The 20,664-nt window shown below is 37.8% G+C and overlaps 1 protein-coding gene across 1 annotated transcript; it reads right to left on the bottom strand.

Moving 5' to 3' along the window:
* Positions 1 to 393: 393 nt before the first annotated feature.
* Positions 394 to 20,138, bottom strand: nbn (nibrin). The gene is made up of 16 exons (XM_022674234.2): positions 19,915 to 20,138; positions 18,780 to 18,898; positions 18,165 to 18,292; positions 16,994 to 17,153; positions 15,937 to 16,043; positions 14,763 to 14,880; positions 12,711 to 12,901; positions 11,435 to 11,532; positions 10,311 to 10,449; positions 9,107 to 9,427; positions 7,623 to 8,253; positions 6,590 to 6,655; positions 6,325 to 6,486; positions 5,474 to 5,587; positions 4,682 to 4,731; positions 394 to 861 (listed from the first exon to the last, which is right to left on the bottom strand). Exons 1-16 carry the CDS (start codon positions 19,946 to 19,948, stop codon positions 831 to 833), a joined length of 2,469 nt encoding a protein of 822 aa, XP_022529955.2. The 5' UTR covers positions 19,949 to 20,138; the 3' UTR covers positions 394 to 830.
* Between the last annotated feature and the right edge of the window lie 526 nt (positions 20,139 to 20,664).

The following is a 20,664-nucleotide window of genomic DNA, read 5'->3' as shown; positions in this document are numbered from 1 at the left end:
GGAACGGGAAAGTTAGCTAGCTAGCTAGCTACCGAAACGAACTACTAGCGAACTTTTTATGCTTGTTACGAAGAATTCAGCCATAAAACATCAAAACTACACAATAAACTAAGGTAATACAGTGCTAATCGTAATTTTTAACATGGAAAATACTTTCTTTGGTCGCTTGTTCCGCCATCTTGCCAGTCATTCTCATACCCCTCGGTACGAAGTGTGGGTCTGGAAAATCTCCGTTTGAAGGGCTAACTAGCCCTACCCCTTACCCCTACCACTTCATCCTAACAGGAATCGGGACACCCCTACCCCTTGATGTGCACGCGCAAAACAGAGGGGTAGGGGTAAGGGGTAGGGCCAAGGGGAGAAATGGGATTCACCCTTAGTCTATTACTGTACCAGTCCAATCAACGAGAACATGCTAAATAAAATATATTGTCTGTTTTTTGTTTTAAATGTTTATTTATATTTATTTAATTGTGTCACATCACATTAAATTATTCTTAAATCATGGTTGCTTTTGCAAAACTTTAGCAAAACAGATAATAAGAAAACATTCATATATGTAGTATAGATGTGAGAGTATATGGAATCTTCTCTTCATTTAAAGGCTCTTAAAATGAATGTAAAAGCTCTTCAAACTCACATCTCTTTCACAAAAACTAAAAGCGGTTATTCCATGACACAGTTATTTTTAAGTGAATTTTAAGAGTACGTTCAGAACTTTAGAACGCAAACATCAGATAAACGTTATAACCAAGCAAGACTTGCAGGATGGAAACTGTAGAACACAACTGTAGGATCATGCTAAACATGGCTTCCTGATTTCATTCGGCTCATCTTCTTCTGGAGGGCTTTGGATTGTACCTGCAGACAAACAAAAACCAACACAACACACAGTTTTAGGCTAGAAATATCTTCAAATCATAGAATTGAGAAGTTCCAAGCAGTGAATGCTGCACATACGGCGTACAAAACAGCTTAGCATTTGTTTAAAGCTATGGTAGATAATTATCTGGGTAATTAATCAGTTTAAACAGCACCTGAACAGCAGTTTCTCACAGTCCTGTCGTGAAATTTCACTACTCACTACTAAATAGTCCACAGCCAACTGTCAGTGATATTATAACACAGTGGAAAAGACTGGGAGCAACAGTGTTTTCAATGCGACAAGTGTCACAGATGTTCACGTACTGAACAAAATTGTGGGTCTGTAAGAAGTGAATGCTACAATCATGGCGGAACCAGAGCAAGTATGGAACTGGACCAAGACCACCTCCTCTCGCGGGTATTGGTATTTCATTGCTACATCACTATTGCACGATTAGCATGACCCCGCTATCCAATAGGCAGATGCCTTGAACTGGCCCCAGCCACATTGATGCTGCTGGGTGCTGCACTGCCCCCTATATTTTTGGTGTGAACTGCACCTTGCATATAAGTCACATCTATTGTTGAGGATGCACACAAACTATGCACTAAACAGACGCAGGATACAAGAGGCAGTTCTCATCATTTTTAAGCAAATATACACAGTTAACAAACAGCAAGTACATCTCCAGCCTAGTGCTGCACGATACTGGAAAAAAATACATTGCCAATGTTTTTTTGGCAATATATATCGAGATATTAAACAATGCAGGGCCCATGACGTCACCAGCCCTGCCCCCTCCCACGCGCTGTCTCGTATCTGGACCAATCAAGAGCTGATTCAGCGCTGAGCTCAACTCAAAAACTTGAGGAAAACAGCAAAACAACAAAACAACAGTAATCGGCCCTTTAATCAGGCATTTAAACAGCTTTTTAAAAAGTAATTAATAGCTTAGTTTTTTCTGGGATTAAAAGCGTGAATTCAGCTGTAACTGGAAATACCTGTGCTGCAAAACTGTGCTGGACTGAGGTGCACAGCTTTTGACACATGCCCATGTTTACAAGCACGTACCCAACCACCCCACACTTCTCAGGCAGCAACAGCCTCTCACTCACACAGACACAGAGACAGCGCTGTGTATCTACTGTTTTTCTTGTGTCAAGAATCATTGCAAACGTTGCAACTGCAATTGACGTGTTTAATTTAAGTGACATCGCACGTCCTGCAATGTGACTATCACGCATGCGTGCACATCGCGATGACGATGCTTAAACGATATATGTCGTGCTGCAGCCCTACTCCAGCCTTCGAGTTCGAACAGCATAAAAACCGAGCTCCGCAACCAAGCTGTAAACATTCCAGCTGTATGACGGCATCACCCCTGATTTCCCATGTGGAAATCTGAATTGATACCAATGTCAGGCATTGTTTAAAACTCATCAAACCAAACTTCCCTTCCATAAAATACGTCTGGGACGCTGAGACTGGGGGGGGACGGGCGGAGCGAGACGAGGAGGAGAGAGGACGAGAGACGAGCCGTTTGAGCTGCACTTTTGTCTCTCTCGCCATGTGATGTTCCCTCTCTATGCTTGATTGGCTAAGCATCATGATTCAGAGTTCAAACAGTTTGTAGTGGACTGATGGCAAGCTTGAATTGTGTGTGTGTGTATTTGCGTGTGTGTGTGTGTGTGTGTGTATTTGCGTGTGTGTGTGTGTCCACTGCTTAGGCAGGAGAAATGGCAGCACTTTAAAGCAACCCTTGCACTCCAGTTGGATTTCGTCTCCAGGCAACAACAACTCCTCTCTCACTATTTAACAAACCCTCTGCCTTCCCTCTCTCCCATCCTCTCTACCTATCTCTCTTTATCTCTCTCTTTATCTTTCTCTCTCTCTCTCTATCAGGAGACAGTCTGTGCTGCAGTAGTGTACATGTGGCTTTCATAAAAGCACCAATCATCAGTCCTCTGCTCAAACATCATGACACTTACATAATATAGTATAAGTGCTGTGGCGAATGCATTTAAAAAGGGCCATATCCTACATTTACCCTTTTATGAGTCGATTTGAAAGAGTATAAAACAGTATAAAAAGTGTTCCCGTTAACAATAAATATGACAAAATGCTATTTCTTAAAGGAGAAACATGCTATATATATATATTACTTGGTGAAGGTAAAAGTGATGGACTAGAATATAATCAAGAGAAAGACTGACAACCTGCAGTTATTCAAAAGCATTGTGTAAGACTGGTGGAGAAGACCATGATGCCAAGGTGCATAAAAACTGTGACTAAAAACCAAACCAGGGTTATTCCACCAAATATTGATTTCTGAACTCTTTAAACTTGAATATGAATAAGAACTTGTTTTCTTTGCATTATTTGAGGTCTGAAAGCTCTGCATCTTTTTTTCGTTATTTCAGCCATTTCTTCTTCATTTTCTGCTGTAAATAAATGCTCTAAATGACTGAATATTTTTATTTGGAATGTTCATTTTATTCAAACATAAACCTATAAATAGCAAAATCAGAGAAACTGATTCAGAAACTCAGAAGCTCTCAAGTTTTTTTTACAGAGCTGTATTTATTATAAAATTATATCAAAATATATACTTTTTAATATAAAAAAAAGTTACAGTATGCTCTTACTATTTACAATGGTATGGTCTGCCATCTCATCTCTTCTACAACATTGTTTCCGGTCGCACTTAAACCACAAAAGAGAAATTTAAGTGAAATCAAAATAATAATAAGGGGAAACCTATTTTTTTTTTTTACTTATTAGGGGAAAAAAATTAATAATAAAAAAATTGAAAATCAATTTTTTTTTCTGTTCTAGCCATAATCGCCCATCTCTAACTAGAAGACAGGCATGATAGTGATCCAAAGCTGTGTGCAACAGAACCTCGGCTGAGTGTATGAGTGTGAATATGGGTATGGATTAGGGGTGGGCGATATGGCTCTAAAATAATATCACGAAATTTCAGGGTATTTCTGCGATAACGATATACTTGCTGATATAGGAAAACAGAAATAATTCATTCATTTTAGGAATATAGTATAATAGTATAACAGTATAATCATAATGTGGCAAAATAAATAATATAGCATAAAGTAATATATTGCAGCAAAAAATATTGCAGAATATTTAGTGCATGCATATAAACTGCAAAGTAAAACAATTATACAATAAATACACCTAAAGCTTCACAGTAAATAATAGACTACTTTTAAGACAGAACAGCTCTATTATCACGATATGGATTTTTAATATCACGATATTTCTGTGTCACGATATATTGTATACGATATAATATTGCCCACCCCTAGTATGGGTGTGGGTATGGGTGTGGATGTGGGTGTTGTCCTACAGTTTCCAGTTACTCTTCCTCCTCTCCTAGCTCTGTGCGTCACGGCATCCCAGTGTCTGAGCCGGGCTTTACTGCTGCACTGTACCCCAACAAAAACAGCAGTCTCCCGGGCTTTGGTCCCTCAGTGAGCTGTGACAGCTTATTGTCTCTGGATGAGCCCCTTTGATTTGCTGAGGTCAAGGGGCGGCGGGTGGCGTACACAGTGTTTGTGAAGTCGGCTGGGCCTGGCATGCGTGACTGTATATATGCGTGTGTGTGTGTGCACAGTGGTGCTTTGCTGACTGTGGATGAGTAAGGGGCTCTTTAAGGACACAGAATTTAGCCGACACTGTATATATATGTATTCATAATGTGTGATCAAGTGGCTATAAAAATTGAATGCATGTTTAAAAAAAAAAAAAAAAAAAAAAAAAAAAAAAAAAAAAAAAAGGGGGCTCATGAGTTCATACCTGAACAGATCGTCTCCAAGAGTTTCCTCTTGCTCCTGTCGTTTCTCCTCCTGAAAGAAATTGATAAGAATGTTAGATAGAGATTAATAAAAAAAATGCGTGCATCCCCTCTTAATGCGTGTATTTATGTACAGCTCTGGAAACAAGTCAGAGAGCACTTCAGTTTCTGAATCAGTTTCTCTGATTTTGTTATTTATAGGTTTATGTTTGAGAAAAAAAAAATGTTTTGTTTTATTCTATAAACTACAAACAACTTTTCTACCAAATTTCAAATAAAAATATTGTCAATTAGAGCATTTATTTACAGCAAATGAAAAATGGCTGAAATAATAATAAAAAAAAAGATGCAGAACTCTTAAAGTTTTAAGAGTTCAGAAATTAATTTTTGGTGGAATAACCCTGGTGTTTTTTAATCACAGTTTTTTTTCATGCGTCTTGGCATCATGTTCTCTCTCCTCCACCAGTCTTACACACTGCTTTTGGATAACTTTATGCTGCTTTACTCCTGGTGCAAAAATTCAAGCAGTTCAGTTTGGTGGTTTGATGGTTTGGGATCATCCATCTTCCTCTTGATTATATTCCAGAGGTTTTCAATTTGCTAAAATCAAAGAAACTCATCATTTTTAAAGTGGTCTCTTATTTTTTCCCCCAGAGCTGTATACACACACACACACAGTTAATATCTATATATGAACAACTGCATGAAAACTAATCTTTGTTGGACAAAATTCTACCCTTTATTATTCAACATTTTTCATTACATCCTTCATCCTCCTACATCCTCTCCCTCACCTCTGCTGCATCTCTCAGCCACTCCTCCAGTTCAGAGCTTTTGCTGCGGTTGTGAGCCACCAGATCTGAGCCACCGATGATGTTGGGCAAGCCCTCAAGCCCAGGTACGGGTACCTAACCAACATATATTGTACATACAGGAGTTTATTTGAGTCATTCTACAAACTGTAGGCAAATTGGCAGTGTGGGCAGTGTGTCAAGTCCTGCTGGAAAATGAAATCCGCATCTTCATAAAAGTTGTCAGTAGCAGAGGGAAGCTGTAAGATATGAAGTGCTGTAAGATTTTGTGGGAAAACAAAACTGCACTGACTTTAGACTTGATAATAAAACACAGTGGATCAACACCAGCAGATAGCAGACATGACTCTCCTCTAAACCATCACTGATTGGTGGAAACTTCACACTAGACCTCGAGCAGTTTGGACTGTGTGTCTCTCCACTCTTCCTCCAGACTCTGCTCCCTTGATTTTTTTATAAATAAAATGTAAAATTTACTGATGATCAGTGATGGTTTGGAGAGTCATGTCTGTCATCTGCTGGTGTTGATCCACTGTGTTTTATTATCAATTCTAAAGTCAGTGCAGTTTTGTTTTCCCACAAAATCTTACAGCACTTCATATCTTACAGCTTCCCTCTTCTACTGACAACTTTTATGGAGATGCGAAAGATTTCATTTTCCAGCAGGAATTGGCACACTGTCCACAGTACTGCCAAAAGTACCAATTGGTCTTCTTATATAATATTCTAATTTTCTGATACACTGATTTTTTGGGTTTTCATTGGCTGTGAGCTTCATAATCATCAACAATAAAAGAAGTAAACTCTTAAAACAGAATAACCGGATCCCTGACCTTGCGGAAGCGTTTGAAGTTCTTCCCATTCAGATCACGGCTCTGTAGAGGACCAGGCTTTGGCCTTGAGGGGGCGCTCACAGTCAGGGACTTAAACTCAACCTGCAGGAGTTTCCGGGGAAGATCAGCGTCATTCTCAGATGCAGATACAGAGCTTGAAACCTTCAACAAGAAAAAAAATAAATGTATTATTTTTAAAACAAAAACATCAGTTTAGTGTATCGAATCCTGTGTTAAATATGATACCTGCTTAAGAAAATCTCACCTTGGGTTCCTGCTTGGGCGCCACTGTGTTGTCTTTGATGAAGCCATTCTGATTCGCCTTAGATTCCTAAATATAAATAAGATATCTTTAGTGTAAAGCCTCGCAATGTGTGATGGATAAACTACAACAAAAATTACATCTATAAATGCTTTTAAACAGAACGCTTGTTGGTAACTTCTAAGCAACTGAAGGCCTCTCTCACAATATGCTAATGTAAATGTTCATGAGTCAACCAATAGGAGAACACTGAACAACAATGGTGTGCAGGACACGCGTGCAAGTAGAAAGCTACTGCTTGGAGAATGTTAGCCACAATGCTAACAGTTTTCCAAGCAAGGTTGCTTGTTCGATAGAGTAGGTTTCCATGTTTGATTTGATTCGTCCACATTTCTAAATAAATATCACCTTAAACATCAGATTTTCAAAAAATAACCCACTTAACCAAATAAGACATTTATTTATTGAGGAAAACGATCGAATTTTACATACACAGCTCTGGAACAAAAATGATTTTGCTCTGATTTTGCTATTTATAGGTCTATGTTTGAATAAAATGAACATCGTTGTTTTATTCTATAAACTACAGACAACATTTCTCCCAAATTCCAAATAAAAATATTTAAATTTAGAGCATTTATTTGCAGAAAATTAGAAATGGCTGAAATAACAATAAAAAGATGCAGAGCTTTCAGACCTCAAATAATAAAGCAAAGAAAACAACAAGTTCATATTCATAAAGTTTTAAACGTTTAGAAATCAATATTTGGTGGAATAACCCTGGTTAGTTTTTAATCACAGTTTTTTTTTTTTCATGCATCTTGGCATCATGTTCTCCTCCACCAGTCTTACACACTGCTTTTGGATAACTTTATGCTGCTTTACTCCTGGTACATAAATTCAAGCAGTTCATATAAAAATTTCTTGATTATATTCCAGATGTTTTCAATTTGGTAAAATCAAAGAAACTTATTATTTTTATTTAAATCAAATTATAATACAGCCCTAAATTAGAGAAATAATAGGCTACACTCACCACAACAAAGGACACTTCCTCATCTTTAACATCTTCAGACTCATATCTATCCTTCTTCTGCACTGAACGTCCCTCATCCTTCTCCAAATCAGTCATTCTCCTGGATTCCTGTAGCTTCTTCTCAGAGTCCCGATGCTCCAGGTTCTGACTCCTCCTGTCTAGACTTAGCTTTTTCTGGTTGCTGGATGAAGTGTCCTCTCGTTTACTGGCTGTGCTGTTCTCTCCTCGATCCAAACGCTGTTTCTTACTGGCCACCGCCTGCACGGGTTCGTCCATGTCCTCAGACATGAGGGACTCGAGCTCCTCTAGTGAAACATCTAAATCTAAATTGTCCGCAGGCTCCACAGAGTCTTTCACTGGTTCCTTCCTCTTCTTACTGTTCGAGAGAAGACTGGAATCTAAGTTCTGATCGGGAACAGGGTCACCACTGCCGAGTCCAAAGCCCAAACCCAGACTGGCACTGAAATCAGAGCGCTGGCTGGAGCCACTCTGGAGCTTTTGGCCTGTTTGTGAGTTTATAGGAGTCCGGCTGGTGGACGAAATTTGCTTCTTCTGGTTCTCCTCATCCTCCTCCTCTCGTCTGGAGAGCTTCGCTTCAGAAAGCTGGGAATCTGCACTGCCTTCACGTGGCCTGAAGAAAGACACAAAGCTATTAGACCCTAACCAAATTTTAGGGATATTAAATGAATATAATTTATTGTCATTTTATTGATCAAAATGACCATATTGTAACATATGCAATAATATCGCGAACATTTTTGAATAATGTTATTGCAAAAATTCCCTAAAATTCCCCGAAATTGATATTATTTTAGGGTGCAGGTTATACATTTTTGCTGTTTGTATAAAAAGTAAAAATTCACACCGTCCTATTTCCCATTAAATACTATCTACTATGGGCCCAGAATGGTACATCAGTCTAAAGCGCTGCCACTATGCCACTATTGGAGATTGTTGGTTCGAATCCCGGTCATGCAGCTTGCCATCAGCTGCCGAAGCCCTCAGAGAGCACAATGGTCCTTGCTCTCTCTGGGTGGGTACAGTAGATGGCGCTCTTTCCCCTCATCACTCCTAGGGTGACGTCGATTTATCAGAACCGAGTCGCTGCTATTTATAGGTTTATGTTTGAGTAAAATGAACGATGTCATTTTATTCTAAAAACTGCAGACAATATAATATAAATATAAATAAAAATATTGTCATTTAGAGCATTTACTTGCAGAAAATGAGAAATGGCTGGAAAAAACAAAAAAAGATGCAGAGCTTTCAGACCTCAAATAATGCAAAAAGTTTTAGAGTTCAGAAATCAATATTTGGTGGAATAACCCTGTTTTTTAATCACAGTTTTTTTCATGCATCTTGGCATCATGTTCTCCTTCACCAGTCTTACACACTGCTTTTGGATAACCATACCATCTGTATATAAAATACAGCCCTATTTTAAAGATTTAGACGTGTGCTGGCCTGTGATTACAGAGACTTGCCTCTTTTTGCTGGCAGGCTGGAAGAAGCTTGTGAGGGACGACTGTTTCTGGGGGGATTTTTTAAGGGAGGAGCTGGAGTTTTTCAGAGGGGCTGAGAGTCTCTCAGGAGGTGCTGATTCTCCCTTCGTCTTCTCCTTCACCTCCTCAGTGGAGCTCAGTGATGATTTAGGCTCTGGAGGGGAGCGGGGGGCCGGAGGCTGCATGGTTGGTGGCGGTTTTCTGAATGAGGTTGATGGCGGACGTGTTGCCCTCAGTGGCTTTGCCTGTTCAGAGCGTTTCTCTGGGGTCTCTCCCACAGCTGTGGGCCCACCTACATCCATCCTGCAAAAGGAAAAAAGGGTCATTAACTGTCTGAGAAAAATGCTTGTACTTTAGTTTGTGTTTAGGTAATACATAGGATGATAATAATAATAATAAATATAGCCGCAAGCGGCAATTGTCGGTGACAATTGAATGATGCATATATTGTTGGAATATTTACAGAAACCTAGGACTTGTTCTAAAATTTGTGTTTATGGGCGAAGCAAAGAACAGCCTGAGTCATTGATGCAGAAAACTTGATGGAATAAGATATTAATCAAAGTTATTAAGCCATATTTCACAAGATATTGGCCAAAAGGCATAGTGCTGCTCTATAGCACCACCATCAGGCAAACTGGAGTAATTTTACTTGGGTGCAAAATTTCATGCATCCTACGCCTAACCTTTTGGTGGCTTATGGTTTGGGATTCACCATCATTTCCACCAGAAAAAAAGAAAAAGAAAAAAGAAGAAGAAGAAAAAAAAACAACAGGCTCCTAATAATTAATATAATTAATGACTTTGATAATTAATAAAGCAAACCCAAATATATCAAGACATGCAGGTGTTTTAAGATGCACCCAATGCTCTACAGAATCTCATAGAATAAAACAGAAAAGTACTGCCAATAGAATAGGATGCTTCAAAACATGCAGCGGGATATTAAAAAAGGATGCACTGATTTGTTTTTTGACATTTAACTTTTTAATATCAGTGCCTGACCTCACTGATGCTCATGTGGCTGAATGCAATCAAACCCTCACAGCAAAGTTCAAATATGAACTGTAAAACTACCTATAACTACAGTTTTTTTTCCAGAAGAATCAAGCAGGTGCCAGACAAAAGTATATGAGAATATCAAAAACATGCCTAAACTTCAGAAACACTATGTGACTAAACTTACCTGTCTAGACCCTGAGAGGGTTCAGTGTTGACCACATATGCTGTGATGTTCTGCGAGGCTCCAGCTAGTACAGTCTCATCCACTGTTGCATTCTGGGAAAGGGTTGATGCAGCAATGGCTGGCCTTGCTCTTACAGACTCTGCAAAACAAAACAGAACACCAATTAAACTTGTTCTTTGTAGACAAACTAAACTTGTTCTTTAGTAAGATTCGTTTGTTGATGGTAATAACATATTTGTTCACACCAAACCAAAGTTCCTTCAATAGACCTCAACTTTTCAGCACATCCTCTAAAAAAAACTGGTTGGTTTCAGAAGAAGTCCTGAACTGAAGCCCAGAATCTTCCAGGACTTCTTCTTAAATCTTTGTTGGGATTTGAAGAAGGTGGTTAAAATGCCCATGTGAAGGAACTGGGGCATCACTAGTAACAGGGGGAGTCCTAATGAGTGGGTTGGGTAATTAGCCTTGTATATTGGGGAGAAAATCGGATTAAAATTAGAAACAAATTAATATACAGCTCTGGAATATAATCAAGAGGAAGATGGATGATCACAAGCCATCAAACCACCAAACTGAACTGCTTGAATTAATTTTTGCACCAGGAGTAAAGCAGCATAAAGTTATCCAAAAGCAGTGTGTAAGACTGGTGGAGGAGATCAAAAACTGATTAAAAAAACAGGATTATTCCAGCAAATATTGATATATTTCTGAACTTTAAAACTTTATGAATATGAACTTGTTTTCTTTGCATTACTTGAGATCGTAAAGCTCATCTTTTTTTTTTATATTTCAGTCATTTCTTCATTTTCTGCTAATAAATGCTCTAAATGACAATATTTTTATTTGGAAATTGAGAGAAATGTTGTCTGTAGTTTATAGAACAAAACATCAATGTTCATTTTACTCTTTTTTATTTTATCTCTCATGTTTTTTTGAAAGTTGTATATACAAAAAGTGATGTTGTTGATCTATTAAAATGCTAAGTTGCGAATAAACATTATAAAGTAATTTGCTGTTCTGCTACAAATGGAACCAAATAAATTATAAGTGTTTGGTATTTTAAAATGAGCAACATACATATATTGTATGTATCTGTATGTATGTTTGTATGCGTTATATCCCACCAGAGTCCGGAGAGGCACAGGGATTACAGTAGGTCTGATTACTGACATAGATGGCAGCCAATCCAATCTCAGACTCTGCGATGAAGCGTAGACCATTTCTGTTACAGAGACAAAAAACGAGGGAGCGAAAGAAAAAAGAGAGAGAGAGAGAGAGAGAGAGAGAGAGAGAGAGAGAATAAATAGATTGGCTGACTCAGGCAGGCTTGCAGTATTACACTCCGGCCCTGGCAACAGAAAAACAGAGCTGTTCCAGCAGAGCACTAAACTCTCACACAGACAGATATCAAACACCATCAAAACACTCCAGCAGAGCTGCACAAAACACCATAATGTTCATGTCGTCACTGTCATGGAAAAACCTTGTATCTCCACAATGGCAACTAGACAACATAGTGGTTTTTTTTTTCTTCTTACCTTTTAATAGAAATCAATAAATTTTTGAACATTTCCATTGATCAATAAATCATGAAAAGGAAACAGCATGAAGAAAATGAAAAGAAATTTGAATGTATGTACATATAAAATAATATAATGTATGTACATAGGGCTGCTCCATATAAGGAAAAATTTACACTGCAATTTTATATTACATCATTTAAGCGTTGTCATCGATGTGATGTCACGTAAGGCAATTCAATCAAACACGTCATGTTGCGTTGTTTCGATTCTTAACACAAGAAGTAGTAGATACAGAGCTCTGTCTCTGTATCTGTGTGAGTGACAGGCTGCTGCTGCCTGAGAAGTGGAGGTAACTGCACGCATGGCCTCCATCCACATGGTTGGGCACGTGCTTGTAAACGTGAGCACGTGTAAACGTGAGCACAGTTTAGCAGCACAGATATTTCTAGTTACAAATGAATTCACGCTTTTAATCCCAGAAAAACATACGCTTATTATTTACCTTTTAAAAACCTGTTTAAATGCCTGATTAAAGGGCCGATTACTGTTGTTTTGTTGTTTTGCTGTTTTTCTCAGGTTTTGAGGTGAGCTCTGCGCTGACTCAGCTCATGGTCCGGACGCGAGACAGATCGCAGGTGAGGGCGGGGATGGTGACGTCATGGGCCCAGCATTGTTTAATATCGCGATATATATATCGAAAAACTCAATAAATCTCAATTTAAAAAAATATCGAAAGAACGAATGCTACAAGTATTCGTCAAAATCATTCAGAAACTAATGTACTCTGATATATATATATATATATATTTTTTTTTTTTTTTTGCATAATTTTGTTTATCAATTTGCCAATTATACCAGTGAGGCATTGACTCAGTACCTGTGTAAAACCTGGCCCACAGAGTCCACCCATTTCTTGGTGGCAGGAGGTACGAGTGCTTGTGAAGCTCCTGCTCCCACATCAATAACACAAGTTCCAGTGGACTGCAGCAGCGGCAGAGGCAGAGACCCCTCCTCTAACAGCTGGGTCACCCCACCTCCACAAGTGATGGCCTGACTTAAACGTTTCATCTGAAAAACACAAACAGACAAAAACAGCAAATAAGCTGGATAAGCGAACCCAAAGTGGAACCAAAAATAGTAGAATAGTCAAGCTTTACTGTTTATAAGCGTCTAAAAGTGTCTAAAAAGTGCATTTACACTGTTAAATTATCTGTTAAACAGCATATGACCCAACTCTCAAATATAACTATCCTTTTATTTGAGCTAAACCGCTGAAGTAAAGCTATGATTAGTATAGCACTATTGAGGTAACTTTATGACGAAAATAGTTGCACTGCTGAAGTAATTCCATAATTAGAATTGCACCAAAATCTGCAGAAATCTAATCCGCAGGGAATCAGCTCTAAATATAACCAGGAAACGAACAAGAACAGAAGAAAAACCTCCTGCACTGTTAAGTAGAAGGCAGTGTACTGACAAAAAAGCTATTTGATGGAAAACACAGCCTTTTAGTTATTTAAAACAGGAATACGTGCATATTGTAAATGCATACGGTAAACACTCAATCTCTGATTACTACAAGCGAAGAGGCTATCATTATTTCCTGAGTGAAAACAACTTATATAACTTAATATCTGGAGTGTGAGGGTGTTCCCTCTGAATTAAAAGCATTTCATACGCGCTCGCCATCGTTTTTTTTTTACTCAATCAGCCGCATTCTTCTCTCTCGGGGTTGAGGTGAACCCTGGGGAGGCTCACGGTTCTCAGAGCAGTGCAGTAAATATAGTGCACGCCATCATTTTCACCACTGACTGACTGACTGACTGACTGACTCACCACAGCCTGACGCAGGATCTGCATCCACTACCGAATGGAAAATAAAACATGGGCTGGGCTGGACAGACGCTGGACAGGATAACAAAGCAGATACTGATATAAAGAACTGGCTTTAATGAGTCACTAAGTCCATACACAATAAAATATATGAGTGTGTGAGAGGAGTGAGGGTAAGAGCTAAACATTACAGTCTGATTAGGATATATATATATATATATATATTTCTGGAAAAAAAAAAGAGACCACTTTCTCTGGTTTTGCTATTTATAGCTATATGTTTAAGTAAAATGTTAAACATCGTTGTTTTATTCTACAAACTACAAACAACATTTCTCCCAAATTCCAAATAAAAATATTGTAATTTAGAGCATTTATTTGCAGAAAATGAGAAATGGCTGAAATAACGAAAAAAAAAAAAAAAAAAAGCGATGCAGAGCTTTCAGACCTCAAATAATGCAAAGAAAACAACAAGTTCATATTCATAAAGAGTTTTTTTTTAAAGTTCAGAAATCAATATTTGGAGGAATAACCCTGATTTTGGTTTTTAATCACAGTTTTTTTCATGCACCTTGGCATCATGTTCTCTCTCCTCCACCAGTCTTACACACTGCTTTTGGATAACTTTATGCTGCTTTACTCCTGGTGCAAAAATTCAAGCAGTTCAGTTTGGTGGTTTGTTGGTTTGTGATCATCCATCTTCTTCTTGATTATATTCCAGAGGTTTTCAATTTGGTAAAATCAAAGAAACTCAACATTTTTAAGTGCTTTCAAATTATATATATATATATATACACACACACATTATACATTACACACACATATATATAAATCGGTAATCTGGACCTTTTCCACCTGATTCCGATCCTATGAGAATTATTGACCCTGATTGACCCTGAATTACGAACACGTGATCCTATTAAGGATATCCCAAAAACATATTATTGTTTATTAATATGAACAAACATTAAATATATATATAAAAAAAGAAATGTTGAATTTTTCACTTTCTACCTTCAGGAAATCCATTTTTACTTGCATATCTAGGTTAGGTTACGCAGTTTGTCTGGTCAATCTAAAAAGAAAAAGCTCTTGCCTGTTTGACGTTGAGGAAGACAAAGGTTTTGTCCCTGAAGAGAGACTTTCTCTCAGGCCGAGGATCCAGATCCACGTCCTGCTTAGTCAGACTGGGCTCATCAATCTCCGGCTTAAAGCTGAACAACACAGAAGAGAGAAAACACAGCAGAGTTCAAGCAGAGACCGTTTCTGGAATGAATGTGAATTCAGTTAAATAAAGCAGGGCTAAATAGAAAGCCATTCATTCATACTAGAAACCACAACTAGACATTTTAAAATGAATGAAAAAACGATGGAATGAAAACACCACCAGCGAAGTAAAATTAAGATGTGGTGTGTATGTTTAGAACAGTTCTGTTTACACTAGTTCAAAGTAAAAATCCACCCTGGATTTTTACTTTCTGGACCTGAACTACCCACCTCTGTGTGTGAGTATCTATAGGTTTAAATAGGATCTCCGGTGGATTTGGCGTTTTACGGAGACTCTAAGACGTCAATATAGGCTGAACTGCACTTAGCAGGGCATTATTACACATGTTTTAAAGTAACATATAACATTGCGAAGACTGTTCTTAGTGTAAAAATGTCTTTATTTTAAAACGTTTCTAACTGTTTTCATCTCGCTGCCTCCTGGTGTCGCAGTGCTATTAGCCAATCAGAGGAGATACGTTTATGTTTACGGATCCCTGGAGCAATTATTTTTCACACAAAACAGCTCGCATGGCATTGATTCATGCTAGAGACCACAACTAGACATTTTAAAATGAAAGAGAAAAAAAAAAAACGATAGAATGTGACCTTTCAAGAATATACATATAGTCTCTGTCCTTTGAAAAACACGTGTCTCCATTTTTGTCGATTTTCTGTTTCCTACATAATTTGAACAGACAAACTGTCCCTTACACTGCGGCAAGATTTCTTGATGAACGGACCAATAGAAACTCTTCAAAATGACCTGAAATAAACTCTTTTTACATTGACTTCCATTGAAAGTTTACATGTTTTTTCTCTCTCCTGTAAAGTTGCTGTTTTGGAGATAAGTGTTTTTTATTGGACAGCGACGATATGCAAGAATTCTTTTAGACAATTTTTTTTTTTTGTTAGGAATTATTTTGTAAAGCCTCTTTTTTCCCCCCCAAATATATTTTTAAATATAAAAACACATGCAGGCCTTCAAAATTTGGAGCTCTTACTTCTGGGCTGCAGGGAGGACTTTTTCTTTGCGCTGCACAGCTCGAGAGAGCTCAGTGAAGAACTCTGCTTTCACTATGGGTCGACAGCACAGCAGGGCACAGATCGTCTGCACACAGAGAACATCAACACAGTTTCCATCAGAGCGGTTTATACGGTTTTAAATCTACAGCGCATTTCTCACAATGGATTTCTCACAGTGCATTTCTTGCCTGCACTTATCAGGCCTTAATTACTGAAGTTAATACTTTTTGATGGATCTGAATTTCTCATAAATGATCTTATCTGTGATTAAAACATTCAATCCACTTCAATATCTGAACATTCTTAATTATCAGTCGTTCACTGCTCTTTAAACAGGTGCAACTGCATTATGTTTATATTGTATCAGTGGTATTAAATGGTCTTTAATTGAATAGAATAGAATGAGCTCAAGCTCAGTCAGATTGGACGGAGAGCATCTGTGAACAGCAGTTTTCATGTCTCTCCACAGAAGATCAATGAGATTTAAGTCAGTTTGGACTCTGATTGGATCATTTTAACACATTAAAATTCTTTAAATCGAACCCATTCCACTGTAGCTCTGTAGCTCTGGCTGTATGTTTAGGGTCATCGTCTTGCCGGAAGGTGAATCTCCTTCCCAGTCTCAAGAAAATGGATCTCCATCCACTCTTCCGTCAAATCTGACCAGCTTTTCTATTCCATTCCCACAGCATGATGCTGCCACCACCATGTTTCACAGTGAGGACGGTGTGTTCAGGGTGATGAGCGATGTTACTGAGGATTTGCAATTATGTACTGGATTTTATTTAGGGTTTTTTTTAGAGTACAGAGGGCTGAATTGAACTTTTCAGTCACATTTTTCAGATTTTTATTTTATTTAGATTTTTTTGAAAACCAAGTGCTACTTTGAGTTAATTTTTTTTGATGCACCTGTATTCCTCCTAACGCTCTTTATAATTATGGGAAGTTTTGATTCTAATTTGTACCAAACTCTTAAAATTAAAACTCTTATCAGTACTGAATACAAACAGGCCAAAAGTCACAATCCTCTCTGACCTTAATGGTGACCTTCACAGTGGGCATGACAAGGTGAGTGCAGTCTGGTGACCAGGAGTTGACCAGTCTTCCCCCGACAGACTGCACAGCCTTGGAGAGCGCAGCCTTCCCCTCATTATCAACACAGGATGAACAGACCACCATAGAGTTCAGCTTCAGTCTTAAAGAGAAACCAGAACAGAACAGAGCAACAGAACAGTGAGCTTAAACACACTGATGAAATCAGACACATATAAAAGTAGCGCTGTGCGATAAAATGATAACGATAATTATCACAAAATAACTTTCCTTCAATTGAAATTTAAGACACAGTCGATGAAACTTCGAACTAATTCTGGGAATGTTTCTGACAGACAACAGAAACAGCCAATGAGAATAGGAATAGGAATAGTGCCATGCTGAACCAATCATGTGGCTGAAATAGGCTGGATGGGATTGGCTCGCGACCGCCCACAGGCAGAGCTAAAAACAGGCAGCTGATCAGGTCTCGTAACATAGGAGCTAATTAACAGTGCTAGGAACAGCATGGCAAATTTGTTCCTGTGTTATTTGTGCGAATAACAAATCAGTGTTTATATACTTCACCCAGTAATTCAGAGCTAAGGAACAAATGGTTAGAATTTGTCTATAGAGGAACACCACCAGCCAAGTACAATTGAGATGTAGGTGTATGTTTAAAACAGTTCTGTTTACACTAGTTAAAAAGTAAAAATAATTTTATTTTTACCTTCTGGACCTGGACTACCCACCTCTGTGTTTAAGTAACTATAGGTTTGAATAGGATCTCCGGTGGATTTTGAGTTGTACAGAGACTTTAAGACTAGGTCAGTGTCTGAATTGCACTTAGCAGGGCATTATTACACATGTTGTAAAGTAACATATGACTATTGTTATAACGGATCACTGGAGCACTTTTTTTTTCCCCAAAAAAAACTGCTTACATGCAATTTATTCATACTAGAGACACAACTAGACTTTTTTAATGAATGAAAAAACTATAAAAATTACATCTTTAATTGTGACAGAAAGTGATTTGATTTATATTGCTTTAAATATCAATATTGTCCGACATGAAAAACTATATCGTGATACTAAAACTATAAATTTTTTCCTCATATCATCCAGTCCTAAACAAAAGCATGCATGCTAATGAAGAGCCAGGAGCACACACCTGAACTTGCTCTGGAAGACCCCAAAAGTGAGGCGGTCACCATCATGCACAGTCTTGGTGGAGTTGGTCGTGAGCTGCTCATCATTAACAAAAGTGCCATATTTAGAGCTGTCCTTTAGCGTGACCGTCTGCACAAACAGCATAAACACAAAACACATCAGGTTCATCTCTCAGACATACACACATATATACACACAAAACACTTAAAGGAGAAGAGCGCCATCTGCTGGAAAAGCTTGTGCTTGCAGTCTGTTGAGGGACTATGCTGAGCAATGACATCATAAATGTAAAATCTAAAAGCCTAAAATGTATCTATTTATTAGGAGATTCATGTCATCTGCTGTGTTGATTCACTGTGTTTTATTATCAAGCCTAAAGTCAGTGCAGTTTTGTTTTCCCACAAAATCTTACAGCACTTCATATCTTACAGCTTCCCTCTGCTACTGACAACTTTTATGAAGATGCGGATTTCATTTTCCAGCAGGACTTGGCACACTGCCCACACTGCCAAAATAGGCTTTAAATGTGCATTGTCCTAAAGGAACTCCTTTAAGTGTAAGTTTTAGGGTGGAAAAAAAATATATATATAATATTCATAAAGATGCTCCTTCTCACCTGGTCAGCGACTGTAAGCTGGGCGTGGACACGGCTGATGGACTGGTCATTGGCCAAGAGGATGTCACAGTTCTTCCGACCCACTACATACTCTTTACCGGGGAGTAAGTAGAACGTCCCTAGATATTCAAGCCAAGATTTGGTGAACAGGCATTGGTGAGCAAAGTGGCTTTAGCTGAATGTGAATAAATGTAGTAAATAAACTGCAGAGAAAAGAAAACTCGGAACAAAAATTATATTCTTAATTGTAGTAGAACCTTCACACCAATGCGTCCAATGCCTTTTTTTTTTTTTTTTGCATTTTTCATAGAATATTAAAAATTCAAATATATTTTTTTTACAATAAAATCTAATTTGGACTGAAAGGGCCTAAAGAAATTGGACACATAATGAATCATGTAGTAAGTTAAAAGTGTTAAACAAACCAAAATACTCTGTGAAGAAGCAGAAACTGTTAATTTGTGGTTTCTGAGGCTGGAAACTCTGATAAACTTATCCTGGACAACAGATGAAACTCTTACTCTTACTCTTCATTTCCTGAGGTGTCCCTGATGAGTGCCAGTTTCATCATAAAGTTTTTAATAGTCTTTGCAGTGACTGCACTTCAGGACATTATCAAAGTTGAAATTTCTTCTTAAAGTATGTTTTTCCTTTTTTTAGTTGAGTAGTTCTTACCAGAACAGGGATTATAACTCAAACATTCACTATTCACTGTATACCTGTAACTCTACCTCTTCACTACTTTACTTTAACTGATGCTCTCAAACACTTTATTAAGAGACAAGAAATTCAAGTAATTAACTCTTGATGAGTTCAGCACAGCTGTTAACTGAAAGCCTGAAATTTCAGGTGACTCTACCTCATAAAACTGACTGAGAAAATCCTGTACAAGATGTGTAAGTTAAAGCTGTCATCTAAGCAAAAGTAGAATCTAAAACTTTGAAGAATATAAAATATAAAACATATTCTGTTTTGTTTAACACTTTTCTGTTAACTAAATAAAGTCTCTATATGGTTTGGATGACATTAGTATAAATCTACAATGCAGAAAATGTTAAAATAATTTAAAAAACACTGAATTTAAGGTGGATCTACGGTGTTCGGTCTCAGAAACCACAGCAGAACTCTCAGCTACCTGGCTCTGATTCTGCAGGCTGAAGGATCCACATTCCGCCGCTTCTCAGCCGCTCAACACGGATTAATACAGATTAAAACCCCACCATTATAACCAACCAACTGACACACGGAGCCCTAAACTAAACAGGCTTTAATATCTATTTAATTATTATTATTATATTCCTGCATACTCGCGCCGCAGGCTGCACGCCTTCCTGTACACCCAATGACGCTCCAGCTTCAAAATAAAAGTCTCACTTTCCGTTAAGCTACCTCCTCAAACTTTCAGATACAGTAAAAGTCTCATTTTCATTACATTAAATAACTGAGTTGTTTTATAGGATCGCATTTATTACAAAAAATAATTTAATATCAACCCAAATTTAAAAATATATATTGCGTGTATCATACTAAATAATATCCCTGACAACTGAATACCATTATCACAAAAAATCCCCATAAAATTATAGAATGTCATTAAAAATGTACTTTATTTCAGTAATTCAGTTAAAAATGTAAAACTCATATATTACACACAGAGTGGTCTTTTTTAAGCATTTATTTCTTTTGTTGTTGATGATTATGCCTCACAGCCAATGAAGACCCAAAAATCAGTACATATATATATAAATTTATGAATACAAAAATACCCTAAAATATGGTGACATTATTTTAGGGTCATATGGGCCACCAGAATACATATGGCCAGCGACACATCAATTCAGCTAGCTGCCATGTTCACATTTTGTAAAAAGTGGCAAATTGATAA

This window comes from Astyanax mexicanus, chromosome 6 (genome assembly GCF_023375975.1).
Source record: "Astyanax mexicanus isolate ESR-SI-001 chromosome 6, AstMex3_surface, whole genome shotgun sequence".
NCBI lineage: Eukaryota > Metazoa > Chordata > Actinopteri > Characiformes > Acestrorhamphidae > Astyanax > Astyanax mexicanus.
Note: the sequence above shows the minus strand (reverse complement) of the source record. Positions and strands in the feature narration are given on the sequence as shown.